The sequence below is a fragment of the Garra rufa genome, chromosome 21 (assembly GCF_049309525.1).
Source record: "Garra rufa chromosome 21, GarRuf1.0, whole genome shotgun sequence".
Taxonomy (NCBI): domain Eukaryota; kingdom Metazoa; phylum Chordata; class Actinopteri; order Cypriniformes; family Cyprinidae; genus Garra; species Garra rufa.
This window is the reverse complement of record NC_133381.1, coordinates 10,326,721-10,346,565: the sequence shown is the minus strand read 5'-3', so window position 1 is coordinate 10,346,565 and position 19,845 is coordinate 10,326,721. Positions and strand designations below refer to the sequence as shown.

The window sequence follows — 19,845 nt, the reverse complement described above, 5'->3', positions numbered from 1 at the left end:
TTTGTTATTATTATTATATGACTGGTGTTTTTTTGATTAACAAATAATAATTATATTAATAATAATTATATATTTAATGGTAATTATTGGTGAATTTATGGATTTTATAAAATAATTATTTTATGTTATGATTTTCAAGGACTTTTACTTTGAAATACTAACTTCCGCTGGGCGTCATATAGATCACCGTTAACAGCACTGGCTTCACGCTGCCCAGTCATGAAATAAAGCGGCTGCTTATTACGGTCGTAACATCCACGCTGGAGTCCTTGAATCAGTCCAATCTTCATTTTCCTGGATTCGCTAATTCTGTAGAAGAAGCGTGTCTTGTCTCCGTCATATTGGATATTAACCCTGAAGATTTGCCGAGCTGGATGGAAATGTAGAGCAGCACCATTGTTTTAATCAGCTCCGTGAAGTTGGACCCAGCCTGAAAAGAAACCAAAATTCAACAAATACAGAATCAGATGCCGTGGGATCTCCTGCCATTTCAGCAACATTTCGCGACCAGATTTCGGAAATAACTGCCAGATTAGGATTTTTTTTAATTTTCATGTTTTTTTTTTCTCCAGTCGTTGACATTTACATTTATTGTCTGTCTAAAATCGGGTTGTTTGCCATTTTGTGCGTGTAAAAGTGCTGTATTGACAAAACAGGATTTGATAGTCTAACATTAGTTTTATAATGCTGTAACGTTACATTGCGAACATTTGTGTGATTTACATTCTTAGATAAACACTATACAGATCTGCCTGTATTGCACTTTACCCATATAAATACGATTAAACCGCTAACTTATTTAAATAATTTTCCAGTGTCTAAATACCTGCAGGGATATATTTGTCTTTTTTTTAAACGCAAAGCCTTCTTCAAGCAAAATGTGGTAGTTAGACTGTCACAGCCAGGCATGAATTATTTAAACCCTTCTTACTTATTAGTTACTCGGTTTCCTGCCGGACAAAAGTCTTGACATTTGCAGTTTGACCCAGTGTGAGTGTGACAGGAATCCAGGAGGGAGTTGGCTTTGCTCTCGACTCTGTTTTTGATCCAACTAAATCTCCAGCTGTCAAGACATTCCGCTAAACTTTTCTTTTACATTACTAAAAGCGACCATGTCTTTCCTGTGCCGTTCAAAACGCAGAAAACCCACCCAGTAAGGACGATGCTGGCCATTTTTGGACACGACACGCTTCAGATATCTCAAATTTTCCGGGACTCCGGTGACAGGCATATCTAGATGAGTTTTATCTTATGAACTCGAGGCTGTCAGGAAGCATTTCGGTTTCTAACACGTCTTCTCGTGGATATATCGACATTCATCATTCATCATGGGCGACACTAATTTGAACGACTCCAACGTGAAGGTGGCGGTTCGGGTCCGGCCCATGAACCGGAGAGGTGAGTTGAGTTTCAATTCTGTCACTTGATATCACAGTTGACATGCAGGCTGTATTTCAAGACCTGGTGTCGTTGTTTCCTGGACGATAGAATCGTCCTGTGGTCCTCAAAAAGCTTTCTAGCTAGTCAGCACACTAAGGTTTGTGACATGGCCTTTTAATCTTGTGGTCAGTAATGGTGTTTGACAAAGTTCTCAAAGTCCATTTGATCAGGCCATGCTAAATTCTATCTATCTATCTATCTATCTATCTATCTATCTATCTATCTATCTATCTATCTATCTATCTATCTATCTATCTATCTATCTATCTATCTAAAACTTTATTATAGGTCAGGTGACATGTAAACACTGTTTGAAGTTGTCAACTACCTGTTTCCAGGTTTTATATGACCACAGAAACTCTGTATATGGCCTATCCTACAGAATTGGTCCAAAGTCAGAGTTGGAAAGGTCTTGAAAAAATTGTATAATATCCAATCACATCACATTACTAGTAATTGTGCAGTTAATTCTCATACTGTATTTTTCAGAAAGTTTTGGAATATTTGTCCTCTCAACAAATGTATCACTACTGAAACACAGTAATATATAATTTAATAAGAGTGGTTATATTGACCTATTAAGATTTTGCTTATATGTTCCTTGTAAATATATATTTTTGCTATTTTATTAACTCTCAGAGTAAATCAATAACAGTTACATTTCTAAAAGTATTTCAAGTGTAATTTATGATTTTTGTTTTATTTTTAATCCAGTCTTTCTTTGTAAAAGGCAAAAAGTTGACCATACTGATTTCAAAGTTAAGGATTCTTTCTATTAACATCTTAGTTGATAATTCAGTATGCTTTATTTTTGACAAAACATCCCATGTTTCGGTAGTGACAGTAGTGCTTTGGTAGCGACCACATCACATTACAGAATTTTAACTTGCATACTAAAACACTAAAATACCACAAAAAAAAAAAGTAAGTGTAGTTAAATAGTTTATTTTTCCCCAAATATGAGGATTGTGTTCCCTTTTGTCACTACCGAAACAATAATGACAATTTATATAAAAACACCCCAAAAAATTAATGATGTCACTATCGGAATTCCACCAAAAGTTTCGGTAGTGACAATTTTAGATACTTTTGTATCCATCTTAAAGATGCTAATTAACACATGGTTGTCTAACACAGTTCTGAACAGTGGTACTCATTAAAAAAATAAATGTTATGCAATAACTCTCAAAAAAGTGTCTGTAATTGCAGAAAAAGGCTGTTCGGTAGTGACGTTTCCTAAAGTTACACACAGATTTTTCAGACTTTTAAACACATTAACCTCAAAATGATGAGGCCTATCTGCTTGCACCTTGTAGCTATGAGAAAGAGTGACAAACAAACATTTCATGATCATAAATGATAGGGGTGTAGTTCAAATCAGTCTCAGCCAATGGACTTAAAACATACACGGTTTTGGTAGTGACAGTTTCTTTTAAATAAAGTTTCAGAATTTACAAAGAAAATATAAAAACAACAACATAAAATACAGCGGAAAAAAAAAATACTTATTTCAATATCATTTTCATAAGTTAAAATTTAGGGGTTAGGGCTTGGGAAAGCCACCTCCCAATTGAAAGTACCCAATAAATTATGATTTTATATATATTAAGCTTACTAATATTTTGTTGAATAAATAAATAATAGAATGATCTTAGTAAACATCTCAGCTTTAAATAGTTATCTATCTATCTATCTATCTATCTATCTATCTATCTATCTATCTATCTATCTATCTATCTATCTATCTATCTATCTATCTATCTATCTATCTATCTATCTATCTATCTCAAACTGTTTAATAACATTTCATTCCCCTTTCTTTTTATCTCCTCCAAGATTATTTGCATGATTACTTGCATGTCTTTCACGTGAACGCATGACATTAAAGCAGGTCTTGCCGTGGGAGAACATGTGTCTTGGTAAAGCCACCGAAGTGTGAAATATTTGCTACATTGTAGTGACGCGGTCACGTGTCCGACCGGAGCGTAACATTCGGTCACAAGACTCGAGCACTGATCCTGTTCTGACAGCCTGTGTGAGCTTTCTGACTCACATATCCTTTTAAACACTTCCCAGTCTCCATTTGTAATGCTGGAATTGTTATAGGACACAGAGAGCTTGTATTTGAAAGGCTCTAAATGACACTTAACTTTCTGTTTTACTTGTGCTGTCTCTCGCTCTGTCTCTCTCTCTCTCTCTATTTTGGACAAAGGCAGGAAGGGAGTCTGAATGGACTATTTGCCAACGTTGCATAACCGAACATGTTCCCATGGCCAAATGAGTTTGGTCCTTCTAAGAAAATGTTCATGTTAAATCCTAACACTATGGAAAGGTGCTTTTGCAAACCAAAGGAATATAGAGATTTAGATAGTTAATGATTACCCTTCTCGCATGGCCTGAAATGCAGCTTTGTGTAACTAACCGAACCGTGCATTTTTAATAGTTTTAGTTCCATAAACATAGGCAAATAATTATAGAAAGCTTCAGGGTATTGTCACTGGCTTTTGTTCACTTTAGATAAATAGTTGCTTGGTTTTGTGTTATTGTATTCAGAATTCGCTCAGTCTTTCCAGTTCGTCACTTTTGCCATTACCTGAGTGACATAATGCAGGAAATTCAGATTTTTGCACTGGCTAGCTGTGGTAAATCCAGATGGCTCTCCTTATTGGACCTTGGCCACCAATGCTGGGAGGAAACCAGTTGTTTCCTTCTCTAACAGGAAGTTGTTATAGCTAGTGTGGCTTCGGAGTGCATCCTTTCCAAGGATTTCTGAGTCAGCTGCAAATGCTTTCCACTTCCCTGTTGTTGTCGGTAGGAGAGTTGTGGTGGTTTCAGACATGCTTTGGCCTGCCGACGTCGGATTGGGTGTGTTTGTGTTAGGCCGTTCCTTTTGTTTGTCGGCAGTCAGCAGTCAGTGCATCTGCATCATAAACTTTCAGCTGACCGAACCGCAGAACTTTATTTGGAATCCATTTATTGGACCGGAAGCTGCTTTAGCAACAGGCTGCTGCTGATGTAGCTTTTGAAGGAATGCTGTCGCAGGGTCTTCCCACTGTTTCTGTCAGAGTGAGACCCGAGCCAATCCGGGGTTCAACATTTAGGATGGCCTGATGGCATGTGGCCATGTGTGAGAGAGTTTCCTGCCAGTTCATGAGAGTGTCACTTGAACTATACAGCTAGTGCTGTGTTATCACTTGATCTTACACTGATCTTACAATCATTTTTTTTGTCTTACAAACCTAAATTAAATTTAAACTAAACATTTTTGTGAAAAAGTTTAAATGAAAAAGGTTAAATGATGCTTTAATTTACTTTCCATCTTCAATATCTATAATATTTTTTGTGGATTTATTATTATTATTTATGTTTTAAGTGATTTTCATGTAATTGTGCATGTGAATATTGTATAATTATTTAAATAATTATCTATTTGGACAATTTTTCTTTTCTAAATTGAATCAAATTATTCCAGTGTTTTAAATGGAATAACCTTTTTTGCAAAGAAACCCAGACAGATTTTTTTTTTGATTATTTTTTTCCAAATAATTAAATTGATAAATACAACACATACAACACATACACTACCTGTCAAAACTTTTTGAACAGTAAGATTTGTAATGTTTTTAAAGAAGCCTCTTTTGCTCACCAAACCTGATCTTATTTGATCCAAAGTACAGCAAAAACGGTACAATTTTGAAATATTTTTACTATTAAAAAAACTGTTTTCTATTTGAATATATTTTAAAATGTAATTTATTCTTGTGATTTAAAAGCTGAATTTTTAGCATCTTTACTTGAGTCACATGATCCTTCAGAAATCATTCTAATATTGTGATTTGCTGCTCCAAAATATTTATTATTATTATTATTACAGGTTTCTTTGATGAATAGAAAGTTCAGAAGAACAGTATTTATCTGAAATAGAAGTCTTTTGTAACATTATAAATGTCTTTATTATCACTTTTAAGCAATTTAAAGCATCCTTGCTAAATAAAAGTATTAATTTCTATAATTTCTTTCCCAAAAAGCTTTTGAATGGTAGAATGTGTAATGTTACAAAAGCTTTTATTTTAGATAAATGCTGATCTTTGGATCTTTCTTTTCATCAAAGAATCCTAAAAAATGTACTTGACTGTTTTAAATATTGAAAATAATAATATATTAAAAGGATCTTGTGACACTGAAGACTCACTGGAGTAATGATGCTGAAAATGTAACTTTGATCACAGTAATAAATTACATTTTAAAATATATTCAAATAGAACACTGTTATTTTAAATGGTAAAAATATTTCATAATTTTACTGTTTTTGCTGTACTTTGGATCAAATAAATGCATGCTTGGTGAGCAGAAGAGACTTCTTTAAAAACATTAAAAATCTTACTGTTCAAACATTTTTGACTGGTAGTGTAATTGGACATGAAATATTGATTTTTACTTTTAATTATTTTAGCATATGAAAACTGTGGCATCACATGACCTCCTGATGTATTTATTGTGCTTTCACACTGAAATAGTTTCATTCAATTTTGGACAAGTCCAGATTTGTATATAGTTGGTTGGCTGACAAAATCATTGATTAAAATGGCTATTAATAAGATACCCATATGGCATTTAGCATGTGTAAAATCATCGCTTTAGTTTCACAGATATTTGCTAATGTCGTTAACAGCCTGTCAAGGGAGATTATAATCTGATTGTCCTGAAATGGCTTTTAATATCTCATCTGTGGATGTGAGTGTGTAAAACTGGTTTCGCCCTAAACTCTTTCCATAGCTGTGAGAATATTGGTGGGTCGGGTGATTTCAGGAGAAGTCTCTGTGTCAGAATGCTGGTTTTATTTCAGTCCTCTAGCATCTTCTCCTGCTGGGAAATAAACCCCTGCTATTGATTTCAGCCTTTTGTTCTGCATAATCAGGATGGGAGCTCAGTAGGTCGTAGGATTGTTTTATTAGATACATCTAAATGACAGAGATGGGCCAAACATATTTAGAGTAGCAGTTACATAGGATATATGCATCATCTGAAGAATTTAGATGCGTTGTTTTCTTTTTAATACTCCAGCAACCTGATTCTTTTGAGGTGATACAGTACAAAATAAATGGAAAATTCATATTTTTTGGTCCTTAAACTGCCTCAATGTGTTTTTTCCCAACAGAAAAGGACCTGAACACAAAATGCGTTGTGGAAATGGAGGGGAATCAAACATTTCTGTATCCGGCAAATCTGGGAAAAGATTCCAGGTAAGTTGAATTGGAAAATCTGACATACAGTACAAAAAAATTGATCAAATATGACTGAAGATTGACTCATCAATTTCAAATGAGAATGTTCCTTTGAACATTCTATTCATCAAAAATCCTAAAAAATATATCAGTGTTTCAAAAGAAATATTGAACAGCAACTCTTTTCATCATTGATGATAATAAAAAATGTTTTGTGAGCACAAGATCTGAATATTAGAACGATTTCTGGAGCAAAGCTGCTGAAAATCTGCTTTGCTATCACAGGAATAAACTGCATGATAAACTATGAAACAGTTAAATTGTAATAATGTTTCACAAAATTGCTGTTTTTACTTTGTTTTTGAACAAATACACCAAAAAACACCAAACTGCGTGGTAGTGTAGATTTACTAACATTGTGATTTGTTTTGAGTAGCAGACTACTAGCATGCAAAAAAAGCAGTGACCTACTACATTTGCATACTGCAGTGGTTGTACTGTATCCCACAATGCTTTTCACTCAGTTTGGCTTCCTTCTAGAGAGTAATGAAGCAGAAGTAATATCTGCTGCTGTTATAACATCTTTTTCTTTCGGATTGATTTTAAGAAAGCAAAACATTTATTATTATTATTATTTTGAAAACAGCTGAGTAGAATTTTTTTCAGGTTTCTTTGATGAATGAAAATCATTTATCAAAAATATAAATCTTTTGTAATATTATACATGTCTTTATCATCACTTTTGATCAATTTAAAGCTAAATAAAAGTGTTATTTATACTTTCAGTATTTATTTGTACCCTGAAAAATATTGACTCCAAGCTTTTCAATGGTATAGTGTATAATGTTAAAAAAGCTTTTTATTTGAGATAAATGCTTATCTTTGGATCTTTCTATTGATCAAATAATCCTGAAAAAAAGTAACAGTTTTAAATATTGATAATAAAAATAATAATAATAATTTCTTGAACAGCAAATCCGCATAATAAAATGATTTCTGAATGATCGTGTGACACTGAAGACTGGAGTAGTGATGCTGAAAATTTAGCTTTGATCACAGGAATAAAATACATTTTAAAATATATTCAAATAGAAAACCGTTATTTTAAATAGTAAAAATATTTCAGAATTTTACTGTTTTTGCTGTGTTTTGGATTAAATAAAATAAATTATTAATTCTTTTCAGCAAGGATGCGTTAAATCGATCAGTTATGACAGTAAAGCTATTTACTCATCAGTTTCAAATAAATGCTGTTCCTTGTACTTTCTATTCATCAAAAATCCTAAAAAAATCAGTGATTTAAAAAATGGATAAAAAATAAGTTTTTCCTCTCCAAGATGAAGAATTGACACATTTGAAAAATGAAGCATCCATGTTTTATTACTCCTTTTCTAAAACAAACAAAAAAAAGTTGCATGAACACATTTTGTTAAATCGTAATATTCAATGTATACCAAGAAGTATGTAGTATGCATTACACTAGTTTCCATTCCAAACAAGAGCAGCATTTGTTTTTCCTCCTCTCTCGATCAGATATTATATCTTTTGGACCTTCATGAGATCAGGGTCTTTGAGAACGGTTTGGTCGGTCGGCTCATATGATGGGGGCTGAGGGAGAACAGGAATGTGGACGTGCAGTTCTCTTTAACGCAGCCTGCTGTTCGCTCCGTCCTGCCGTGTGTCGGGGCATAACTCTCCTCCGTCTGACTTCCTCTCTTTTTCTCTGCCCTCCGTTGTCACGGAAACGCAGAAGGAGGGTTAACCCTAGGTCAACCATAGCTGAGGAGCTCTTGTGTCTGGAGAAAGGGGAAAATGCAAGCTAGCTTTAGCATCTGTCGGCCATAAACATTTCCTCTGACTTTTATGGCGGGTAAACAACAGAGTGCAATTATTTTTTCCCCTCTGCTTTTCTCTTGTCGTGCAGTGCAAACAAAGACAGAGGTTGAACAGGTTTTAAACTTGGAAGTGAATGGTCGAGCCGCCTGCTGCCTTCGCACAACAGACAGTTTAATTGCAGCGTTGAGTTCATGTGTCGTGCCGCGCTCAATCGCCGTCCCTGTAAATGGCCCCTGCGATGCAGATGCCTCAAATGGCAAGGTTCACATGACCAAAATAGCCTTATTTATGCAGATTATTGCTGCCATTTCTTATTAATTATGACCTGTCAGGCGCTACAGCGCATTCCAGACCATCTATTTGTGATGGCTACACAGACCGTGTTTATGTCAGTGTATATTCGTCTTTCAATCCTTTGTGCATTTGTACCGCTCTCAGCATATCCGATGGCATTACATACTTGGGCTGAATGAATCCTAGTGCCTGTCCATTTGCTTTAATGAAAGAATGACATTTGAAAGCATTTATTTTTGCAAGCAATTCCTAGGGCTGTTTTGGTGAGCATTGAACACACCCAGACATGAGCAATAAGCATCTTTTCCGCAGTTCAGTACACGCCTGGCAAATCAATGCATTTATGACTTTATTTATGAATTATGAGAAAAATAGCTTATATACACTTAAAAGCCCTGTATCATTCATCAAGATCAATAATTGCTTGTCACTTCCTACTAATTCTGTATTATTACCAGTATTTTGAGCAACTGTGCCTTTTAGTGTAAGGCGTGTGTTTGATTTTGTTAATTTAAGGAGTTGCCAGTGCATCAACACTATGACCAACCCACCTAAACACAGCACTGGAGAGACAGGGTGTGTTTTTGGCAGACAGGAAATCAGTCAGACATGCAAAAGTCAGATTGAGTTCAGGTGTGTTGAGGACTCTGCACTGTTTCTAAGAGGAAATGCCACTCTGTGTATCACAGAGCCTTTACATGGAATTCTATTAGTGATTGCTGTGATGCACAGATGCTTAAAGCGCTAGTCACATTCACATATGTGTATAAAAACATCTTCTAAAGCAGATTCAGATAGATTCAGATTTCAATATCTTAAAGGGATAGTTGACCTAGGCTTGCCACGATAGACGGTGTTGACGGTGTTACCGGTTTTAAGACGCAACACCGGTGACATCACTTTTCCACCGTGACACCGTCTCCACTTTTTTTTTTTTTTTTTTTTTTTTAAGTATTCGTTTTTTTTATTAAATATTTATTTGAATTGAATGGAAAATATCATTCTAAATAATTTACTTAAGACGAGAGCATGCAATATAATTAAAAACTGAACATAGCTACAATGCGTCATATTTCATTTATCACGTGAGGAGTTCACGAGTTCGCGCTTACATATAATAAACAGCGTAAAAGTTAAGCATGTTTGGCCGAGCCCGGGGCACTCCCCCTGCCCAGGGAGAGGGATGCTGAAAACAAGAGATGATGAAGGTAAGACTGGTTGGCTATTTAAAGGGATTCTCTTGTAGTGCTTGGATAGGGAGTGTGATTGCTGATGGTGAATTGGCCGTGTTAATTATCTGTGCGAGCTCCTCCCGAAATTTGATAATAAAACATCACAACGAGAGGAGTCGAATTTACAGAAAGAGAATGGCGGACGATTTAGTGTCCAAAAGCACCTGTTTGGCAATATTTTGGGTTCAAAGTTTTTTTTTGTAGTTTCGTTGTCGTCCATTCAAACAATTGACGCCGAATTGCCAATTCCCGCAAAACTGAAAGTGAAAGTATAATACGCACGCGTTTATAAGCTATTTAAAAGCAGAAAAAAGAGGAAACCCCCACCCCCACGGTGATACCGGTATTACCGGTGTTGTCACGTGCCGATTAACCGGGGGGGAAATTTCCTCATCGTCACAACCCTAAGTTGACCCAAAAATAAAAAAATTCTGTCATTGATTACTCACCCTCATGTTGTACCAAACCCAAAAGACCTTCGTTCATCTTTTGAAATTTTGATATTTTGATGAAATTTGAGAGATTTCTGACTCTGCCTAGACCGCAATGCAACTGAAACGTTCAAGGTCCAGTAATATAGTAAGAACATATTTAAAAGAGTCTATGTGACATCAATAGTTCAACAGTCATGTTATGAAGCTACAAGAATACTTTTTGTGCGCAAAGAAAACAAAAATAGTGACTTTATTCAACAATTTCTTCTCTTCCGTGTCAGTCTTAAAGGGTTAGTTCACCCAAAAATTTACTCACACCTGGGTGTATGACGTGTTCTATCAGACGAATCCAATCTGAGTTATATTACAAATTGTTCTGGCTCTTATTCGAACTCCTAATAAATTTGGAGTATTCTAAGTCAGCACCCTTGTGCCCGAGGTTAGTCATTTGCATAAAACACTCCCAAATCATCTCCGCACAATCTTTCCTTTCCAGCTTTTCATCACTATCATATGAGACGTACAGCAATGTCCTTGAGCAAAGCCAAGGGTGCAGTTCTCAAAACTAGTTCAAACACAAACACCTTAATGCGTATCCAGATTGCACAACTGTTATTATAGCCAATAGTGCATGTGTGTCTGCGTTGTGATTCAGAGAATCCTTGCAGCTCTAACTTTAACGCAGCTTTACTCTTTCAGTGTTTATGATGAAATATATTTTAAGTATGCATCAAATGTTCATAAACCGATTTCAAGCGCAAGTCCGTGTGTACACACACTTAGTGAATGAGAACCGATGACTTTTAAGGGGATAGTTCACCCTAAAATTTAAATGACTCACTCTCATGTCATTCCAAACCTGTAAGACCTTTGTTCATCTTCGGAAAACAAATTAAGATGTTTTTGATGAAATCCAAGAGCTTTCTGACCCTGCATAGACAGCAACGCAACTAACTCGTTCAGGGCCTAGAAAGGTAGTAAGGACATAGACAAAATAGTCCATGTGACATCTGTGGTTCAACCTTAATTTTATAAAGCTATGAGAACACTCTTTGTGCACAAAGAAAACAAATTGGAGCTATTTTAACAATGCCCGTATGACCTTTCTGTGCCTTAAACATGATAGTTGCGTTGCTGTCTATGCAGGGTCAGAAAGCTCTCAGATTTCATACAAAAATATCTTAATTTGTGTTTCGAAGATGAACAAAGGGTTTATGCTTTTGGAACAACATATGGGTAAGTAATTAATGACCGAATTTTCATTTTTGGGTGACTAATCCTTTAATGAGCACCGCTGATATGTTCAATTGCACACATTGTACTTGTCATTACGCTATTGTTTTAATTACCAGAACGTTCAGTCATACTTGGGCAGTTTCAGCTAAGAAAAATCATCTCTGCGTCATGTGGAAAATCGTGTTGCCCTTGGCCTGCTCAAGAGCATTAAATTCAAGCATGAGGCCATGTCTGTCAGTGCGCATACATTCATTAGGACATGGACACTAGTGGATCATAATTTAGGTCAAGAGTCCAAAACGTCACGAGCTGCGTATTTGCAAGCAACCGAAGCGGAATCACAATTTTTTAAATGGCTCAACCCTCAGAGCCCAAAAGCTGTAGTTCATGTGCATTCGTTTGCATGGTCAGGTTGTTTTTTGACTATCCCCCCATGCGAATGCCAACCATGAGGTGTTAGACAGCATTTGGCACAACCCTCGTTCTCTGGCATACTCGCACTGACAGCTGTCACCGTAGCGTACGTCACTAACTCATGAGAAAGCTGCAGCGGACCATAATCAAGGTTCATTCCTTCCTCTCCCTTGTTCTCAGACTTGAGCCTCTGCAAGAATGCAGACAAAGACATGGGGATTTACAGTCCTGGCCTTGAGTCGACACTACTCCAGAGTGGTCGATACACTCTCGAAGGAGAGATTTAAACGGTTCTCTGGAGGAAATGCTTTCCTCAAGCCTATTAGGAATATTAGGATAGACTGATGAGGCAACGAGTGAATCCATCAACTAGCTTGAAATGAAATCGCAAGCATGTTTCTGGAATGCACCCTGAGATTGCATGAAAGCCTGATTGAATGCGGCGGAAATAAATGTGTGTTTGATGCCCTTCAAAGACAGATTGAGGCCAGTGGCTTGTTTGCTAGACTGCAGACTCGAATCAACCACCACTTTTCAGCCTGTAAATTGAGGGTTTTCCCTCCGGTGGTGTCGGTGTGGTTTTTATTTTCCGCCTGTGGTGCTTTGGTCTCGGTTTCATTTGTATACTATTATAGCACCAAGCCGGAGTGGTGATTTCCTCATTGTTTGCAGCGCCAATAGAGGGATACAGAGAGTGGGGGAAGGGATGACACTGTTGACACAGTCTTTCATAGCAGCCTCCTCCCCTATAGACAGCTCCTTGGATAATAAAAGTTCAACTATTAAAAGTAGCAGCCGTTTGTGATGAACTTGCTGTTATTATGTGGTAAATGTGTGGTGAACAAAGTCTAATTTTCACAAACCAATGACTTTTGTGGTAGTGTTTACCACAGTGTGTTTTTGTAAGTGTGGTAAACATTTAATTATTCATGTTGTCATTTGACATATCATTACTTCATGCTTTCAATGAGCTGAAGTGATTTATGTGCCATAACTGTGGGTAGGGCGGGATGATAATATACCACTTTGTTTTATGTTTGATGTTTTATTTGCAACTATGGAGTTAATATAGGTCATGAACTTTTTTTTGCAAATAAAGATAATTTTTGTACTTCTATATTATAGCTTGCAAACATTATAGTAGTATAAGATAATATATATATATTTTTTTTTTTGCCATTTTTTCCTTTATTAAGATAGGACAGATCAGAAGTGACAGGAAACGAAGTGGGAGAAAGATGGGGGGCGGGATCGGGAAAGGTCCTCGAGTCGGGATTCAAACACAGGATGCCCGGAGCGCAATAGCGCTGTATGTCGCGCGCTGCCCACAAGGCTTTCGACATAGTAGTATAAGATATTTAATTAGCGTCTGTATCAAAAATTCAGATAAAAATCATTTTTGTGAACCAGTTCAGTTATTGTGACTTTTCTCACGATTCTGACTTTTTTACTCATAATTGTGATACAAACTACCAATTCTGTCTTTTTTTTTTTCTCAGAATTGCGAGATATAAACTCGCAATTGCGAGTTATAAAGTCCAATTCTGAGGGGAGGGGGGGTGCTTATGTTGTCAGAATTGTGAGTTTATATCTTACAATTCTGCTTAACTCGAAATTGCATGTTATAACGTCAGAATTGCCAGCTATAAACTCGCAATTCTGAGAAAAAAGTCACGATTGCCAGATTTAAACTCTCAATTCTGAGAAAAAAGTTGCAATTGTGAGATACAAACTCAATTCTGAGAAAAAGTGATTGTGAGATATAAACTCAATTCTGAGGGGAAAAAAAACACAATTGCAAGATATAAACTCAATTTTGAGGCAAAAAGTTTCATAATTGGCAGATATAAATTTGCAATTCTAAGAAAAAAAAGTCACGACTGGAAGATATGAGCTCACAATTCTGAGAAGAAAAACAACAATTGCCGAATATAAACTCACAATTCTGAGGAAAAAATCACGATTGGGAGATACAAACTCGCAAATCTGGGAAATAAAAGTGAATATTACCAAGAAAAAAGCAACGATTGCGGGATAAAAACTGGCAATTTTCAGAAAAGTCATGATTGAGAGAGATAAACTTCCAATTCTGAGAAAGTCACAATTTGCAAGTTAAAAACTCACAATTTTGAGTCACGATTGCGAGATATAAACTTGCATTTCTGAGAAAAAAAGTCACGATTGCCGGATATAAACTCGCTATTCTCAGAAAAAGTAACGATTGCGAGATACAAGCTCGCCATTCAGAGAAAAAGTCTTGATTAAGAGACAAACTCGCAACTCTGAGAAAAAAATACAACTGAGAGATAAAAACTCGCAATTCTGAAAATAAAAGTCATGATTGCGAGATACAAACTCGTAATTCAGAGAAAACAGTCAGGATTGCGAGATATAAGCACAATTTGGAGGAAAAAAAAGTCACAATTGCGAGATACAAACTTGCAATTTTGAAGGAAAAAGGCACGATTTTGAGATGAAAACTTGCATTTTCTGAGAAAAAAGTCTCAATTGAGAAAAAACAGTTGTGTTTATATCTTGCAATTCTGACTTTATTTATCAGATTTGTTTATTTTTCAGATTTGTGAGTTTGTCTTGCAGTTCTGGGGGAATAAAATGAATAAGAATTCTGTAATGAATAGGAAGTCGCATGTATTCACTTTTAATTAATTAAATGCATCCTTACTTAAACTTTAGAATGTTAGAGTTTAAAAAGAATTAGTTGATATAAAATATGTATTGTTCTTTGTCGTTTTCTTTTTGTACAAAGCATGCTTTTTTTGCTGTTTTTTTCTGAATTAAACTTGTTATTCCAGCCTTAAACTGCAAGATTTTCTGGTTTGGGGGAAGGGTCTTATGTGAGCTCGGCGTCTTTGCTGCACGCTGCCAAACCGCCACTTTCTAAAGAGTTTGTGTCTTCCCCGGCAGCTGAGGACTCTGCTCAGTCAGTGCTGCCTCATATCAGGAAGCCTCTGACTCACTCCCACAAAAACAATGTCATAAAGCAACGTTCAGGATTACTCGCGAGGCTACTCGATGACATCATGAGAGAACTCGTGTGATTAACAGCACCGCAGCGCTGATCCCAGTTCTAGCTTGAGTGTCTCTCAGCGATTGGTCTCACCTGTCACTGAGGCATTTTTTGGGTAACAACAACCACATGCCTTCGTCTCCTGTAGGGAAAACAGGCACATGCATAGAGGCACAGCATATGCATTTTTCAATTTTACAGTTGGCTTAGGGACGAGGCCAATCTGTGCAGATGTACAGGACAGCCGTGTTAGGACAACACAGAGTGATGCATTGTGGGTTTAGTCCAGCAATGTTTGGAAACCAGACTGGGAACTTGGGACCAGCTGCCAACTTTCCTTAAGTTGTCTTTGGGTTGTCATGGCTGCCGTCATTGGGCAGTTAAAAACATGAATCAAACTTTGCTCGGATATACAAAGTACCTATTTTATTTTCTTGAACTTGTACTTAAACAACGGTGTCTACTTTATTTTATTTCAACTATTATTTCTTTTAATTGATTTAGTTCCTTTATTTTGCTAACAATTTTCTGATAATACTTTTAGTATTATATTTTATGTATTTTAATAATTTTTATTTTTTTGTTTTTTTAATGTATTTTATATTCATTAATTTATTTTATCTGCTAACAAATGTTCTAACCAAAGCAATTAGTTTTACCTTTTTTTACCGTTTTGCCTGTATTTTATTTTGTAATATTTTATTTTATGTAGTTATTTTTTTATATTCTTTTAATTATTTCTTTTATTTTGCTCACAATGTTCTGATACAGAGCGTTCCTAAACAATTTTAATAATTTTATTTAATTTTATTTTAGGTAATTGTTTTAGTTTATTCATTTATTTAATTCTTTTATTTTGCTAACAGTGTTCTGATAAACAGAGCATTCAGTTCAGTTTTGCGAACTTATACCTAAACGCCTTTATTTTGTTTTATTTTATTTTATGTAATTGTTTTATGTTCATTTAGTTAATTATTTTATTTTGCTAACAATTTTCTGATAATACTTTTAGTATTATATTTTATGTATTTTAATATTTTTTTATTTTTTTGTTTTTTTTTAAATCTATTTTATATTAATTAATTTATTTTATTTGCTAACAAATGTTCTAACCAAAGCAATTAGTTTGACCTTTTTTACCCTTTACCGTTTTGCCTGTATTTTATTTTGTAATATTTTATTTTATGTAGTTATTTTTTATATTCTTTTAATTATTTCTTTTATTTTGCTAACAGTGTTCTGATAAACGGAGCATTCAGTTCAGTTTTGCGAACTTATACCTAAACACCTTTATTTTGTTTTATTTTATGTAATTGTTTTATATTCATTTAGTTAATTATTTTATTTTGCTAACAATGTTCTGATAAACATAACATTAATTTCAGTTTTCCAACTTAACCTACACACCTGTATTTTTATTTAATTTAATTTTTTTTTTTAATGTAATTAGTTTATTTTCTTTTATTTTGCTAACAATGTTCTGATAAACATAACATTAATTTCAGTTTTCCAACTTAACCTACACACCTGTATTTTTATTTAATTTAATTTTTTTTTTTTAATGTAATTAGTTTATTTTCTTTTATTTTGCTAACAATGTTCTGATAAACAGCATTTTGCAACTTATACCTAAACACTTATTTTTTATTTTCAATTATTTTTATTCTTGTGTAACTGTTTTCTTTTATATTAATTTAATTATTATTTTTTTTAAACAAAGTTCTGATATACAAAGCATTCATTTGAGTTTCACCAACTTATACCTAAACACTTGTTTATTTTATATTATTTTAGTTTTATTTTTTTATTTCAATTATTTTATTTTTATGTATCTGTTTTTTATATTCATTTATTTTTTTTTATTTTGCTAACAAAGTTCTGACAAACAAAGCATTCATTAAGTTTCACCAGCTTATACTTAAACACCTGTTTATTTTATTTTTAATGACTCTAATTGATTATTTTATTATTTTTGTATTTTAATTGATTTTATTTATTAAATATTTTGATTTTTCCGCCATGTGTGTTTGTCCACCCTGTTTGCCAGACCTCCTCCAGGAACTCGAGATGAAGCTCATTCTGACACTTCCTTCAGGGGCAGACATCTCTCTCAGTTCTCAGCGTGGTGTGACGGGGGGACGTCATCGCGCAACTTATTATACCACAAGTGTGGCATGGCCTGATTTTAAACGACAAGCTGAGCCCGGGGTCGTTGGAACTGAATCTAGGCATATTTTGCCCCAGCTTTCCATCCCTCGCTTGTTCGTTTGCTCGCTGTGTAACTGCACGGCTCTACACGCTTCGGTGATTTCCATAAGCTCTCATGGATGTAGAATTTCTAGATTGAGATCATAAAAAGGGTTGCCATTGCTAAAGATGGTCATTATAGTTTTTTTTTGTGTGTGTGTATACGGCATGTATAATTCCACATCTTAGATGTCATTAGTTATTAGACTCCTAAAGCCATTTTAAAATTAAAATTGACCCTGATTACTTTTGCAGACATTTTTTGGCTTATTGTGTATGATTAATGTAATTTGCAAAGAAGTTTTTCTTCATATTTTGGATCAAAAAATAAATAAATCAATCGATATTATTGCAATTTAATATATTTCAAAACAGAATTTATTTTTGTGATTGAAAGCTGAATTTTTAGCAGCTATTACTTCAGTCTTCAGTGTCAAATGACAAATGAAATTGTTTTAATACGCTTATTATCAACGTTTGAAACAGTTCTGCTGCTTAATATTTTTTTGAAACCTGTGATACTTTTTCCAAGATTCTTTGAATAAGAAGGTAAAAAGAACAGCATTTATTCAAAATAGAGGTCTTTTCTAACAATTTAAGTCTTTAGTATCACTTTCTATCAATTTAACACACTCTTACTGAATGAAAGTATAAAATTATTTCAAAGAAAGAAAGAAAATTACTGACACTAAACTTTGAACAGTAGTGCATATTGTTACATTTAGTTATGTTTTAAATAAATGCTGTTCTTTTTAATGTTTTATTCATCAAAGAATCCTAAAAAAAGCATCACAGATTCCAAAAAAATGTTTCCAACATTGATAATAAATCAGCATATTAGAATGATTTCTGAAGGATCATTTGACACTGAAGACTGGAGTAAAGATGCTGAAAATGTAGCTTTGCATCACAAGAATAAATTCAATTTTAAAGTATATTAAAATAGAAAACCACTTTTTTTAAATTGCAATAATATTTCACAATATTACAGTTTTTCCTGTGTTTTTAATCAAATAAACACAGCCTTGATGAGCACAACGACCTCTTTAAAAACATAAAATCTTACTGATCCAATACTTTTTGAATTTCCAATTCTATTCATTGTTTAGGCAGGTTTGAAACAGAGTTTTGCATTTTGCATTAGTGTTTTTTCATTACCCCAAGAACAACAACCGAATTGAATTAATTTGGCCTGGAAAGGCACAGTGCTCTGTGAGCGATTAGGATCCTTCAATACGCTCTCACAGTCTGTCAATAATGCTTATATAGGTCATTGTGTTCACAGAGTGCCGTGCAAAGCCATTGAGGTGCCCTCTACAGATAACACAACTCCAAATGCGTATTTACCCTGTAAACGGCAGGGCTTTCTCAGTGAGAGACGGTCTGTTTGTGTTCAGGTCCACTGAGCAAAGTACAGCTGATGACATGGACTCACTCAGGATGTGTGATTGTGTGTAGAGCCGCCGGTTTCTAGTCCCCGTTTTGAGTGCGCTCATGGTGATGACATGCTATTTTGGTCAGCTGTGAATCAGTGGGTACACAGAATTTGGACAGTTAATGCTTTTTTAAAAAGCTTGTCTGAACTTCCTGGAATAATTAAAGCTCCGATAATGTAATCACTATATATATATATATATATATATATAATAAAAAATATAATTAATTTCTATGATGGCAAAGCTGAATTTAGAATATAAAACGGTTATTTTATCAAATAAATGCAGCCTTTGTGAGCAGAAGAGACTCAAAAAAAATACACACTGCCACATTGTGATTGTACGTTCTTCTAAAATACATGCATACGTGATTTGCTTTTAAAGAAGCTCTTTTTCTCTCTTTTCCCTTATGCACCCTCTCCTTGGATCATCTTGCAGCAGGGGTCAGCCAAAGGTATGAGACATTTCTTTCTAAAATTAACATGATTACCTCATAGAAAATACAAGTTTGATATGAATAGAACAAATGGAAACACAAAGTAACTGTATTTATCTCTCTCTCTACCTGTTTGTCTCTCTTTTGTCAAGACCTTCGCCTATGACTACTGTTTTTGGTCGATGGATGAGTCGGAAACAGAGAAGTTTGCTGGTCAGTTTTGGAAACACTTTCTTGAAAAAGCCAGTTTGTTTATTTCTTGGTTCAGTACCAAGTATCTCATCTGTATCATCTTGTTGGAATGGTTCTTGCGCTGGCGCTGGTGGTGCTAGTGTAGATAAGGTTTTGTTTACACATCACAATCATTTGTACTAACAAGGTTTTCCAGAAAATCTACAGGGTGTCACCTTGAGGTTTACACTACAGTTTCAAGTCATGAAAATCTATGTACTAAATAGAAAGTGTTTTGATTTAAAAAAAAAAAAAATATATATATATATATAAATATAAATATATATAAATATATATATATAATAAATATATATATATATTAGGGCTGGGACACGATTAATCGCGATTAATCGCAT

The 19,845-nt window shown here is 34.7% G+C and overlaps 1 protein-coding gene across 1 annotated transcript in view; it reads left to right on the top strand.

Annotated features, from left to right (window-relative positions):
• The first annotated feature begins 265 nt into the window (after positions 1-265).
• Positions 266-19,845, top strand: part of LOC141296301 (kinesin-like protein KIF13A) — a 20,701-nt gene continuing 1,121 nt past the window's right edge. Inside the window, exons 1-4 of the mRNA XM_073827560.1 lie at positions 266-1,398; positions 6,599-6,683; positions 19,261-19,276; positions 19,411-19,471. Of these exons, the coding sequence (XP_073683661.1) occupies positions 1,329-1,398; positions 6,599-6,683; positions 19,261-19,276; positions 19,411-19,471 (232 nt within the window). The 5' untranslated portion in view covers positions 266-1,328. The remainder of the gene's footprint in view (positions 1,399-6,598; positions 6,684-19,260; positions 19,277-19,410; positions 19,472-19,845) is intronic.